At 43.2% G+C, this 13,858-nt stretch overlaps 1 protein-coding gene across 1 annotated transcript in view; it reads right to left on the bottom strand.

Annotated features, from left to right (window-relative positions):
- LOC113406325 (dehydrogenase/reductase SDR family member on chromosome X-like) overlaps positions 1-13,858 on the bottom strand; it is a 219,145-nt gene that overhangs the window by 40,126 nt on the left and 165,161 nt on the right. Inside the window, exon 5 of the mRNA XM_026650524.2 lies at positions 10,267-10,474. Within this exon, the coding sequence (XP_026506309.1) occupies positions 10,267-10,474 (208 nt within the window). The remainder of the gene's footprint in view (positions 1-10,266; positions 10,475-13,858) is intronic.

Below are 13,858 nucleotides of genomic sequence, written 5' to 3' on the forward strand. Positions count from 1 at the left end.
AAAAACCCTGAGCGCCCCCCCTGCCACCCCAAGATTGGCCGCCCCTTACCAGGTGCCACCCCAAGCATGTACTTGGTCAGCGGTGCCTGGAGCCGGCCCTGGTTGCCATTAAAAATAAGAAATTGCGGGAAAAGGCAAAATTAAACAGGAAATACAAATTCAAGAAATAGACTCAATGGATTTTCTTTATGTATAAAGTTCCAAAATGTTCACATTCAAGTATATATTTAAAATGTAGAATCAAGGCAGTTCGGGAAAAAATAATCTCAATGAAGATGGACACAAACAAAGTAGCTTGGGGAAAAACGACCAAGGTGAGACAATGATGGTATCAGTCTTACCTATGTGTGTTCTCTCTCTAAATCAGTGGTGGGCAACCTGCGGCTCATGGGCCACACATGGCCCATCAGGGTAATCCGCTGGCAGACCACAAGATAGTGTTTACATTGACCGTCCACAGGCATGGCCGCCCGCAGCTCCCATTGGCCGGGAACGGTGGCCACTGGGAGCTGCGGGCGGCCATTCCTGCGGATGGTCAACATAAACACTGTCTCGCAGCCCACCGGCGGATTACCCCGATGGGCCATGTGTGGCCCATGGGCTGCAGGTTGCCCATCACTGCTCTACAGTGGCTGTTGAGGGGGGGCGTTGCAGAGTTGCCTTGTGATTGGGGTTGCCACAGGCTTGCCTTGTGGGGAGGGAATGCCAAGTTTTTTTTTTTTTTTTGCATTTTAAAGATGGTAACTTTACCAGGGTACAAGCTGGGCCAATAATAATAAAAACAATACCTAACCTCTTGTATATGGTCATTTTCCATTTAGTAAAACCATATTAAAATTAACTCACTCCTTGAGTTATTTGTAGTGCCTAATACAGATCCTGAAATTAAATATATTATTTCTTTTCTTGCTGGGATCTGGAAGGCAATGGAGATTGGTGATGAACAATACGCTGTTACCAGTTCAAATCCAGCCAGCTTAATAATGACCAAGAGTTATTATCCTTGGATGGTCCATGTGAAATTAGTTGGGCTCATTAGGAGAGGTATCTATATACCATGTTTTCATCCTCTGAGCTGCTGAGCATCCTCAGCTCGTATTGACTCAATCAGGCTGTCTTAGCAGAGAGGTCAAGGCTTGAATGGCATTAAGACTGAATGACTCTCCACCCACAGAACTATTTCCAAAAAAACACTGAGGACCATTGGCCAGACTGAGAGGAAACACTTGCACTATCACTATCCATTATATATAGTGTGACAAAGTTCCTCCTCTATCTTGGTGGGTCCTGCGCTTATTGGCGGATTTTCCTGCCTCAGAGATTCACCATGTGGGTTGGGGAACAGCCCAGAGACCTTCCCCATCTGGAAGAACCCACAGTCCAGGTCAATTGGGAGGTTTGGGGGGAACCCGGGCCCGCCCTCTACTCCGGGTTCCAGCCCAGGGCCCTGTGGATTGCAGCTGTCTATAGTGCCTCCTGTAACTGTTGCATGACAGCTACAACTCCCTAGGCTACTTCCCCATGGCCTCTTCCAAACACCTTCCTTATTCTCACCACAGGACTTTCCTCCTGGTGTCTGATAACACTTGTGCTCCTCAGTCCTCCAGCAGCACACCCTCTCACTCTCAGCCTCTTGCTCCCAGCTCCTCACACTCATACCACAAACTGAAGTGAGCTCCTTTTAAAACCTAGGTGCCCTGATTACCCTGCCTTAATTGATTCTAGCAGGTTCCTGATTACTCTAGTGCAGCCCCTGCTCTGGTCACTCAGGGAACAGAAAACTACTCATCCAGTGACCAGTATATTTGCCCTCTACCAGACTCCTGTACCCCACTGGTCTGGGTCTGTCACAATAGCGATAAAAAACTTAAGTCTCTAATACTAGCAGTAAAAAAAAAAAATCCGCTCTTTTCTTTTTAATTATCTCTGCTTTTTCAAAGTTTGTGTTTACATACCCTGGGTAAGAATACAGCAGTGGACTCACAGAGGTACATAGCCACCAAACCCATTACGTTAATTTAGTAACAGAATGAATAAGAGAATGGCCAGAGGAGAAAATGATTTACTAAAAACACTCAAGAAATCGCATGAAAACCCCACTTCCTCTTAGGACACAGATGGCTGAAGGAGGGAATACAGCTGAAACAGGTACAGACACAATTCAAATGCCTGAGATTTTTGGACCTCAAGGATGATCCACTTCCCAGATGCAATGCCTTCATGAAGGCCTTAGTTATATAAAGCTGCATGTCACCAGAGGCCCCCATCCAGCTGTCAGAAAAGATGTGGGATTAATAAAAGTATGGAAAATGGAAAATAGCTTGTGCAAAGGGGATTTTTATTTATCAAGTCTAAAATGGCAAAGTTCAGCAGACAATAAAAGCAAAAAATAAAATGTTTCCTTTTCCTTCTTGCTCAGAATGATATTTGATTTGAGGCTTGTTTTGTGCAGTCTTTTCTATCAAATAATTTTGGTTCGACTTTAAACTATTTGTGGCACACTAAAATTCTATTCAAACTGTATAAAGCCAATAATCCAACCTCACCAAAGTCTTAAAAATGTCATTTATGATTCATATATGTGTCTTGAGAGCCATGCAGTGCAGCACAAGTGGTCTGTAACCAGCATTTCAAAAACTGCTACCACAGGAGACAGGGGGAAAGAAGTATTGTTGTCACCTTCCTCCCATCCAGTAGGTTTTAAATTTCCAAAATACTTCGTCACACTGAATCACAGTATGCTGATCCCTGCATGATTTGTGATGAAAAACCAATTATTTCCAAAAACAGCGGCAAGGTGGAAAGTGGAGATAGAATGTGCAATTACACATGAGCATTTCAATCAAAGCCAGGACCAACAAGGTATGTATGAAGTCGGCAGAGTAACTCATCAAAGCTTAAAAATGCTTCCAAACAATATTTTAAAAGTTTCTTGGCCAAATCTTGAAAATCAATATATAGCACAAGTACCTGGGCTGTGAAACACGATGCTCTACAAGTGCTGGGGAGAAAAGACCCTTCTCTCAGGCCATGTAGCCACTCCATGGCCGCTGCTGCAGCAAATTTTTGCAGCTTCAGTAGCCCCCATTGCTCTTAAGCTCATTTTCATGTAAGACAAGGGCTGATCGGGCAACTTAGTGATGGATCCACTGGTCTGGGCCTTACTCCTCCCTCCCTTGTTACCAAACCTCTCCATATTAGAGCACTCAAGGAAACCACATGGAATCTCTGTGTCCTACTTCCAACATGGTGTCTCCAAATCCCACCTCCTTCACCCTCAATGTACAAATGTGCTTGTTCTATTGTGCTTGGGGATCTCACTATCTAGACGCAGGGTGGGTGGGGGAAAACATTTGAGTACACAACTCACAGTCAACCTGTGGAACTCCTAGCCAGAGGATGTTGTGAAGGCCAAGACTGTTATGTAAAGCCTCCACTCAAATGTGATTGTAAGATCTGTAACTTGTATCATTAAGTTCTGCAACCTTTTTGCAGACTTTGTAACTTCAAAGGGGTAGCCGTGTTAGTCTGGATCTGTAAAAGCAGCAAAGAGTCCTGTGGCACCTTATAGACTAACAGATGTATTGGAGCATGAGCATCCGAAGAAGTGGGTATTCACCCACGAAAGCTCATGCTCCAATACGTCTGTTAGTCTATAAGGTGCCACAGGACTCTTTGCTGCTTTTGTAACTTCAGTTATTGGTAGCAGAGCCTTTTAAGTGTTGTAACCTTTGCAAGCTCTGTAACCTTTTCAAGTTACCACTTGTATGAACTTCCAAGCTGTGTAATATCCCATCACACACTCAGAGAGAGTGTGAACAAGGGAGTGTATGTGGGATTGGGTGGAGAGGAACTGCAAGGAGAAAGGAGCCCAGAGACAGGAGCCATGTGTGTCTGATATAATCTGCCCTGAGAAGGCGATCACGAAGAAGAACTGGTATGCAGGAAAGGAACTGGTCTGGGAATGCTTCTCGGTGACGGACACAGAAGGGAAACTCAGCGTACGTGACAGGAGCCGCCCAGTTCCAGAAGAAGGAAGCAGCCATGCACACAAGCAGCTGCTGCTCCTTGACCTGCTCAGCAGCCTGGATCCGTGACCGCAGGCGGAGACACCAGATCTACCCCGCTTCGGCTTCTCGGTCTCCAGGCTGTCTCCAGTAACTCTCCGCCTGTGTAAGTGTGTGGGTGCATGAGGGTATGAATGCGGTGAATGTGTGCCTGTATGAATAAGCTCCATCTCTTTTCTATCTGACCTAACAGCAGCATTGTAATAAAACTAATACAGGTGTGACCCTGGGTTGGTTTTTAGGGGAACACAGATAACAAAGACTATAATAGGGTTCAAAAAGGAACTAGATAAGTTCATGGAGGATAGGTCCATCAATGGCTATTAGCCAGGATGGACAAGGATGGTGTCCCTAGCGTCTGTTTCCCAGAAGCTGGGAATGAGTGACAGGGTATGGATCACTTGATGAGTACCAGTTCTGTTCATTCCCTCTGGGGCACCTGGCATTGGCCACTGTCGGAAGACAGGATACTGGGCTAGATGGACCTTTGGTCTGACCCAGTATAGCCGCTCTTATGTTCTTATGTAATACAGCTGGTCAAAAATGGGGCTTTTATCTGTAGACAATTTTGATTTTCAGTGGTAATTTGAAAACTGAAATTTTTCAGCTGAAAACCAAAATAGATCATCCAAACATCAAAATATTTTGAGTTGGAAATGCTGCTGTAGTGCCTCATGGGAACTGTAGTTCCAGTGCCTCAAGCTTCCATTCTCCTCTGTAGGCTGGGCTCCCTGGTTGGAGTATATCTCCCATGATGCACAAAAGTCAACCCCCTCGGAGAGTTGTGATTGTGCATTATGGGAGATGTAGTCCGGCCAGGGAGCCCATCCCATGAAGGAGAATAGGGACATGAAGCAACCGAACTACAATTCACAGGAGGCATTGTGGCAGCATTTCCAAATCAAAATATTACAGTTTTCAGCTAAAATAGCTCATTTTTCTGGCATCTGGGTTTTCAATTAAAATTTTAACTTTTTTTTTTGTTGAAAACAGACACCTTTTACAAAAAATATTTATTTAGTCAAAAACACAACAGGCTTGGCAGAGACATTTTTCTACCAGTCTTATATGAGCAATTAAAAATACACACTAGTCCCAGTTATTCTGAGAGATATAACCTTAGGTGCCATTTCTGGGCAATGAGGGGTTATTCCACACTTTAATTTAAAACTTCACAGGCAGATGGTTTGGATAAAATAAGAAATTAGTCCCGTCTTCCCCCCTATACCTTCACCAAATCTTCACCAGTATTTTTAACTGAACTAAAACCAAACTATTTTAAGATATGAATAAATTGGCACAGTGTGAGTGGTGTCTGGGGCTAGACATCCAAGTATGACCCCATCTGAGGCAGATAATTGGGCAGCTGGCCCATTCCACCACTCGCATCGTCACAGCTACACTATTTTTAGTGTGCTAACTTGATCAGAACTAGTGTGGGTATGCCTCCTCAAGCTGGGAATTACATCTCCAGCTCCGAGTGTAGATGTACATTGAAACATTCTGACTGACCCAATCTAATGGTTTTTGTTCATATTATCTCAACAATTCTCATGGGGCAAGAAAATTGTTTCCCATCCACCTCCAGGCACAACTTTGTTTTCTGACATGCAGAGAATACATTCATGGAGTACACTACTCTTTAAAGAGGTATTATTCAAAAGTGGATGATGGAGTATGATTCGCTTTAGGGATCCCTATTCCCTATGTTGGCTCACGTGAGATCTGTTGAAAATGGACTGGATCTGAAAGACCACACAGACGTTTGATGTTCTTCAGTATGTTCTTCAGCAAGAGGATTGTGAGAACAGTCATTGCTCTTGTGAGTTTACCTTTCCAAAAAAGCACATGAAACAAGCTATGCTTTGTCCAGCTTTTTTGCCGCCCCAAGCGGCGGGGAAAAAAAAAAAAGAACCCAATTGAGCTGCCGCCGAAGTGCCACCAATGAGCAAGACAACGAGTGAAGGACCCGCCGCCGAATTGCCGCCGATCCGGAGCGTGCCGATTGAGCTGCCGCCGCCACTGCTCCGGACCTGCCGCCCCGACAATGGACGCAATGCCACCCCTTTCCATTGGCCGCCCCAGGCACCTGCTTCCTTCGCTGGTGCCTGGAGCCGTCCCTGGTTTTGTCAGTGTGGAACAAGATTTGTCTTGTCATAGTGTACCCAGACAGCATGCCCAGTTAGTGGGAAATAAACATTCAGAAGAGAGAAATTGGGTTGGGGGGAGGGTGGAAGGGCAAGAGGATGAGAAGCAAACAGAGAGCGAGGAGGTGAAAATGAAGAAGAAAGTGGAAAGGAGAAGCAGAACAAGCAGACAAAGAAAACAAAGGCAAGGACAGAAATCGAGAGGCAGAAGCTAAAAGACCAAGAAGATAGAGAAATAAATATACAAATGAAAAAAAGATTAAAATGTAAAATTAGAAATCAAGTAAACAGATTAAAGAGAGAGGAAACAGAGGAAAAAGGAATGTAATACAACAAAGAAATCAAAAGAAAAAAAGATGCAAATTAATAGATATATAAAAGGGGGAAAGGAACAGGAGAAAAACATGGAGAAGTCAGAGCACTAGAAGCACAAACATGAGAAAGAGAAACATAACAAGGGCCACTGTATATATTTTATGTAACTTTATTCACAGGAAAGAGACCGTTTTAAAATCATTTATCCTCCTGTTGTTTTGTGGCCAGTGTACTCGATGTGGTTTGTGACTTTAAACCAGAATTTTGGGCAGTTGGAGCAAGAGAACAGAGGTATAGGGCAGATAAAACCGATTATATCCAACTAGCATGGCCTCTGCACCAGAATGACATGTAAATTCTTGAAGCGTTCCATTTAAAAAAAAGAAAGAAACAGAAGAAAAATTTAACAAGGAGTCCACAGAGTATGAAAAAGGTGACAAAGGAAGTCTGGTGGAGCAGAGAATTTAACACAGGTCAGCTCCCTGGCTAGTACCCTACCTGGTGTTTGGGCACCAAAGTAGTGATGGCCTTCTACCTTTCTCTCTGGTGTCTCAAATGGAAGGATGGGTCTCTCCTCTGGTGTTACTAATGGGTCACCAGGTTGGGCACCACCAATTTAAAATCCCGGAAATGTCTTCGGATGGATGAGTGCATAATAAGCAGTTATCCCTGCTTCTATCGACATTTCTACCAGACTGTCTCAGAGATAGCACACAGAATAGATCATCTCCCTTTGAGTAAATTGCTAACTCTCCTGATAATATGGGGTATGCTCAGCCAATCAGAAAACCAGAACCAATATCATGTGACCAATCAGAACCAACTAAAGGCAGCTCAAAATTACAAAGAGGTATGTGAAAAATAATCTCACAGATTTTGCAGTCATTTTAACTGCAAAAACAAGGGGTGATTTTGGCACTGTCTCTTGGAAAATGTGGCAGTCCAGCAGAACAAATGGACAGAGATACACAGTGCCATAAAACTATGTTGGCTTCCCTGGGGCATTATATATATATACACACACACACAGCATAAAAAAAACACAAACAAAGCATTTGCATCTTTAAAAGCACTATGGGGACTCACTCCTCACCAGGTTAAGTCCAAGACAGTGGTCCTAAGTAGTGTGCTGTGGAGCTTTAAGAGTCCTGTGATGTGAAATCTCCCCAGAGCCATGAATGTTACTGCAACATGTAGGCAGGAAAGGGTGAGGTAAGGGTGGTAAGACTACTTTAACCGTGATTCTATGGGTTTAGGTCATTATATTACATTAGAAAAGTAGCCATAATCTGTGATGTTAGTACAGTATTTTAAAAAACTTTTAAAAGAAAGAAATAGGGGAAAATCATTAGGAATTAGCACAATGAACAATACCGTAATGATTATTCTGGGATTTATTTATTATAGGTGTGAAAGTTGTTATATCCTACTCTGAATCAACACATCTCAAGTCGTATACAATTTCTGTGTATTTATGATACCGTAATAGTTCTCCATGCTGGCATAGGGCCAGATTATTGAACTCCCTTACATTGGTGGGCAGTTTCTCTCTCTCTCTCTCTCATACACAACTAAGTTCACTGATTTGAGTGGGGCCATTTATGTGAGTAACTATTCATCTGGCACTTGGAAAATAAGTGGAGATCCTCTCCTATCTGGGGAGAGGGCTGTCTTTTCACAGATGTAGGTCTGGAGTTCAAATTGCAATTCACTTCTTGAAATCATTGGTGGGCATATATATATGGTAGATCAGAACTCTCTATTCAGGCAGAACTCCCACTGGGATAGAAATGCACAGAACTGGCCAGATTCTGTCCTCATTTACAACTGTGCAACACCAAGACTGCATACTAAAACTCACTGGCACTTTCGCTGCAAGATTTTTCCTATACACATTAAGCCACAGCTTTTCTAAATTAAACATTTATGTTTATATCTCCCTGAAAAAAAGAGTTAATAACAATGAGTTACTGGTAAAATACATCCTAAACTAAAGAGGTTTCTCTGTAATAAAGGAAGCTGTTGTTATCTAGAGACATAGCAGAGCTGCATTAAATGGCGTCATCCAGATCATAGACAATGAATTACAATTGCTCTGCAGAGATTATGCAATATACTTGTGATGAAATGGATAGCCTAGAATAAAATCAGAAATCAGATAGGAAGTCTTGACAAGTTTAATGGGGTGTTCACATGTGAAATATTCCAATAAAAGACACAAGCCTTCTGGCTTTAGGTTTCATTCCAAAATGAAAACTCAGACCAGGTGCGTCAAGGGTCATAGGTACTGAGATAGAACTTGGTATGGAAATTATGTGAAATGCTTAGTTTCAGTATGAAACCAGCTGAAACTCTATGACTTTGACTGCAAGGATAAAGCCATTTGAATTAGTTAGTAAATCATGCTTGGAAACACAGTTCTCTCTCTCTCAAATTAATTAAACAACGTTTAGGCAGTTACTTATGATACAAGCAACCCTGTTTCACTTAGCATAAAAGTTTGTATTTTCTTGCACAAAAGAGAAAACAGAGTCACATTGTCTGCTATTTGGAAAAATGCTGCTATGCAGCACCTTTGCCCAGCTTAAAAAAAGGCATTAATATACTTTTGGATTCTATTAACCCCTTAATCAGTCAACATTTTTGGAAAGTTCAGAAGACATGGGGGTGACAAAGCTAGGAGGCGGGCAAAGGGGCATAGCCAGTATGTTGGGGTGTGGGTAGATGGTTGCAGTCAGTCACAGGGGCTGATCAGTAAGGCTGCAAGCAGAACAGGGAAAGCTGGCACAGTGTGCGGAGTGGGAGTACTGTGTAGCTGGAGGACAATGGAAAGAGAGCAGGAGCAGCTGGGCAGCAGCTGTAAGTGTACACTTAGGGAAAAGGCAAATAAGCAGAGGGGACAAAAGGCTTAGTAGGGATATAGTATGCTAGCTGTGGAGGAAAGCAGGAGAAGCAGGCAGGGGGCTGGGTTATGGTACCTGAGCAGGAGGAATGCCATCTGCAACATGATGCAGTGGCAGCCAGCTGGCAGGGTTTCTGAGGAGAAGCTTATACAGAGTGCTTCTGGCTAGTTAGAGAAGACCTGTGTGCCAGCCAGTGGAGCTGCCAAGGAAGAAGAGGCAGACAGTGTGTGGGTGGAGGAGAAGCTAAAAGCCAGCCAGCCAGGCAGGAGTGGCTGGCTTTGGCAGATCACAAAGTTTCAGTAGTCCAGAAGCACTGAAACCCTTTAAGCTAAGAATGGCTCTGGCATACCACAATAGTGGTGCGTTACACTGGAGGGGAATTATGATGGGGCTCTGTGCCGGCATCTGCCTGTGGATCTGGTTGCAGGACAATTACCTGAATCCAGAATCCATTAGTATTTATCTATGCCATTTTACAAAGCCCCAGTTACATAGAATCCTGCATGCCCTGGTTATGGAGTCAGTCTAATGTTTTTTATACCACATTCATCACAATTATATAAGAAGCGAAATGAGCCCAAAGATTTTCAAGGCCTAATGTAAAACAGGCTCAATTTATAAATGTGTTTATATGCTATTTTTCTTTCCTACCCATGACTGGAAGGGTTGCACAAGCCAAAAACTATCACAGCATTATGAAAGTTAATGGTATCAGCAATTATTTGAGCCTCTGGTTAACGAAAATCACAGTTGACATTGAATGACAATTTACACTGACTCTAATCTATGCAGTCTTATGGCAGGCCAGTGCAAACAGAAAAAAGATATTTGTACCTGCTTTGTAAATCATTAAGGTGCAATCTCCCTACATAATGGGTGGCTGATGAGACAGTGATGACTCTAGCATTGCGACTGCGAGTTCCTGATTGTTTCAATGTTTCCAAGAGAAGGTTAGTCAACAGGAAATGTCCCAAGTAGTTCAAGCCAAAGTGCTCCTCAAATCCATCCTCTGTTTTCCTTTCAGGGACCAGCATCACCCCCGCTAAGGAAGAAAGTGCAGAAAAAGTGTGATGACTTCAGAGACTGAATGAGAATTCCTGACACAAAAGCAACACAAGACTCCTGCTACACATCTTAAACACAACTTTCAGCATGACAGATGATTGGTGATTGCAATTGTGAACCGTAAAACTGACACTGATTGACTCCCCTGGAGAAAAATGACAAATTCCAGACCTCAGTTTATTGAACTTGAAAATGGATAGAATCATCCCTCCCTTCCTCTGGCATTGTAAGGATGAATTAGTAAATTTTTGTAAGGTGTTTTGAAAATGATGGGCTCAATTTAACCTTTGGGTTTGCACCAGCTCTCAAACCTGTGGGCCCCTGGGAGTGGTAAGTCCATCTGGAGTGGGAACGCAGAAATGCAAAATGCTCCCTGCCACCCTACCAGTGGGCAGGGCCAGGCTAATCAGCAGATGTGCTCTTCCAGGCAACTTTTCTATTGAATCCTGGCTAGAGTTTTAAAAGCTCCCCTCCCCTAGGGGCAAACCCCCATCCCCACAGCTGTCTCCATGTGGGGGGGAGCTGGAGCAGAAATAAATCTACCCCGATAAGTATTAACAAAACAGTGTATATACACACACACACAGAGTTTTATTAGGACTCATTAGGGAAATACATACTGTGTATATTGATATACACAGTGTGTATATCGATATACACAGTATTTTCAAACTTGGGTGTTTAAAGCTAGGCTCCTAAATCCATAGTTAGGCCCCTATATAAAAGTGGTTTAATTTTCAAGCAGCTGCAGCTCTTATTAACTTCTCTGGAAACTGAGGTTGTTCAACACCTTGGAAAAATCAGCTCAAAGCTTCTATTTAAGTGCCTAATTATGGATTTAGGAGCATAACTTGAAGCACCCAACTTCAAAAATGCTACATGTATCAGGGTGATATGGAAGGCGTATGTATAAAAACAAGAAAAAAAATTGAATTCAAAAGTTATGAAATACATTTCATTTTTTTAAATTCCTGCACAACTGGATTTCACTATTGAGAATCAGAGATGCATATTGTTCATGTAGTTAATAGTTTTGAAGGTTTTCTGCTTTTTCTCTGAAACACTAAGTACCATATGATGGGAAGGTTAACTGTGCTCTCTGACATGAAAGAATATCAGCTTCCTCCCAATGATGCTTCACATTTCCATTAAAAATCTTTTACCAAGAGACAGACTGATGATGGCATACGAACCTCCCAATCTGACTTGCTCCTACTGTGCTTTTGTATCACTGCTTCCTTTTTGGGGTCCAATTGCCAAACAATGTCATTATGCTACAGGGTGCTTGGAAAGAATGGAGTATTTTTTTTTTTTTGGTATGGCAAGCTCCTGTAGCAATTTTTTCTAATACATATGTAATTCCTACTCCTTAATGGGCCTATACACTGAAAAATAGATGGCTGTGTGTGACAGTCTGGAATGGGGCATGAGCATTCTGTAAGAGCAGAGATAAATAATTGTATCATTTCTATGTACAGCTCTTTTATACAGTTAGGAAGAGAGAGCGGAGGAAGAAGGGGAAGGGAGTAGAGCAATAGTGGAAGAAAAAAGAAAGGGAAAGGGAAAATGCAGGGGAGAGGAAAGCAGAGGTGAGGAAGCAAGAGAAAGGTGGAAAGGAGACAGAGCATGGGTAGGGGGGAAAGAACAAAGTGGAAGGAGTGAGTAGCTCGGAAGCAATGTAACATGCTACTATACGGAAGACATAGGCTGAACCTCAGTAAAGTCCCTCTCACTTTGCAGGCTGATGGCATAAGGAAACCCCATAGAAGTGATCTGTTCGGGCTCTCTGAAGACCCTGTTTGGCAGGTTATTCTGATATTTTTATGAATCTCTGAGATCCCCGAAATGGGAGGAGCACTCCATAGCCAGTTCATTGCAGTTCATCTGCATGTCAGTTCATATTTTTTATAATTGCGGAGTCCAGACCGCAGGGCTTCTGTTGTGCTCTTCCATTTCCTCAGCTCCACTGAAGCATTGTTATTCAGGGCTGGTGTCCTCCATGGAGCAGCAGGGTGGAGACACCCTGAAGCTGGAGAAGGGAGGAGGATTCCCCCTTCCCTACCCCACAAACCAGTCCAGCCATTTGGGCTGGGCACTGGCAGGAAGGTTATAGAGCAACTTCAAGCTGAGACAAGCTTCCTGCAGAATCCATTGGCTCAGTTGGGGAAGGCTTAGTTTTGGGCCAACCTGGTAAAGCTGGGGTCCCAGTCTGAGTCTCAGCTGCAGTAAAGTGTCAGGAATGGTGAGTCCTGTCACATGGGAGCAGTGGCGCTCAAACACATGCTTGGGTTGGAGGAGAGAGAGAAGTGACAGTCCTGCTAACTAGTGATAGTTTTCAGAGTAGCAGCCGTGTTAGTCTGTATCCGCAAAAAGAACAGGAGTACTTGTGGCAGACTTGTTAGAGACTAACAAATGTATTTGAGCATAAGCTTTCGTGGGCTACACCCCCCTTCATCAGATGCATGCAGTGGAAAATACAGTAGGAAGATATATATATATACACACAGAGAACATGAAACAATGGGTGTTACCATACACACTATAAGGAAAGTGATCAGTTAAGGTGAGCTTTTATCAGCAGGAGAGAAAAAGAACTGTTTGTAGTGGTAATGAAAATGGCCCATTTCCAGCAATTGACAAGGAGATATGAGGAACTGTAAGGGAGTGGTGGGGGAATAAGCATGGGGAAATAGTTTTACTTTGTGTAATGGCCCATCCACTCCCAGTCTTTATTCAAGCCTAATTTAATGGTGTCTAGTTTGCAAATTAATTCCAATTCAGCAGTCTCTTGTTGGAGTCTGTTTTTGAAATTTTTTTGTTGTAATATTGCGACTTTTAGGTCTGTAATCGAGTGGCCAGGGAGATTGAAGTGTTCGCCAACTGGTTTTTGAATTTATAATTCTTGACGTCTGATTTGTGTCCATTTATTCTTTTGCGTAGAGACTGTCCGGTTTGGCCAATGTACATGGCAGAGGGGCATTGCTGGCACATGATGGCATATATCACATTGGTAGATGTGCAAGTGAACGAGCCCCTGATGGTGTGGCTGATGTGATTAGGTCCTGTGATGGTATCCCCTGAATAGATATGTGGACAGTAATGTTGACAACAGTTTAAGTGCATCAGAAGGCAGGAGGTTGGTCACAGAGGGCCTTGCACACCCAAAATAAAGTAAATGTAAAACTCCAAGCGCTCCTTCTGAACTGAACTGGATTATTCTGTCCCCCATTCAGCATGTAGGAATCAGACACAGCCCACAGGGCCAGGGAAAATTCTCATGGCACAGACACAAGTAGGTTTGCCAGGTGTCCTGTTTTCAACCGGAACACCCGGTGGAAGAGAGACCCTAGCGGGTCCGGTC

The sequence above is a fragment of the Terrapene carolina genome, unplaced genomic scaffold, assembly GCF_002925995.2.
Source record: "Terrapene carolina triunguis isolate 2854851 unplaced genomic scaffold, T_m_triunguis-2.0 Scaffold25, whole genome shotgun sequence".
In the NCBI taxonomy this organism is placed as follows: domain Eukaryota; kingdom Metazoa; phylum Chordata; order Testudines; family Emydidae; genus Terrapene; species Terrapene triunguis.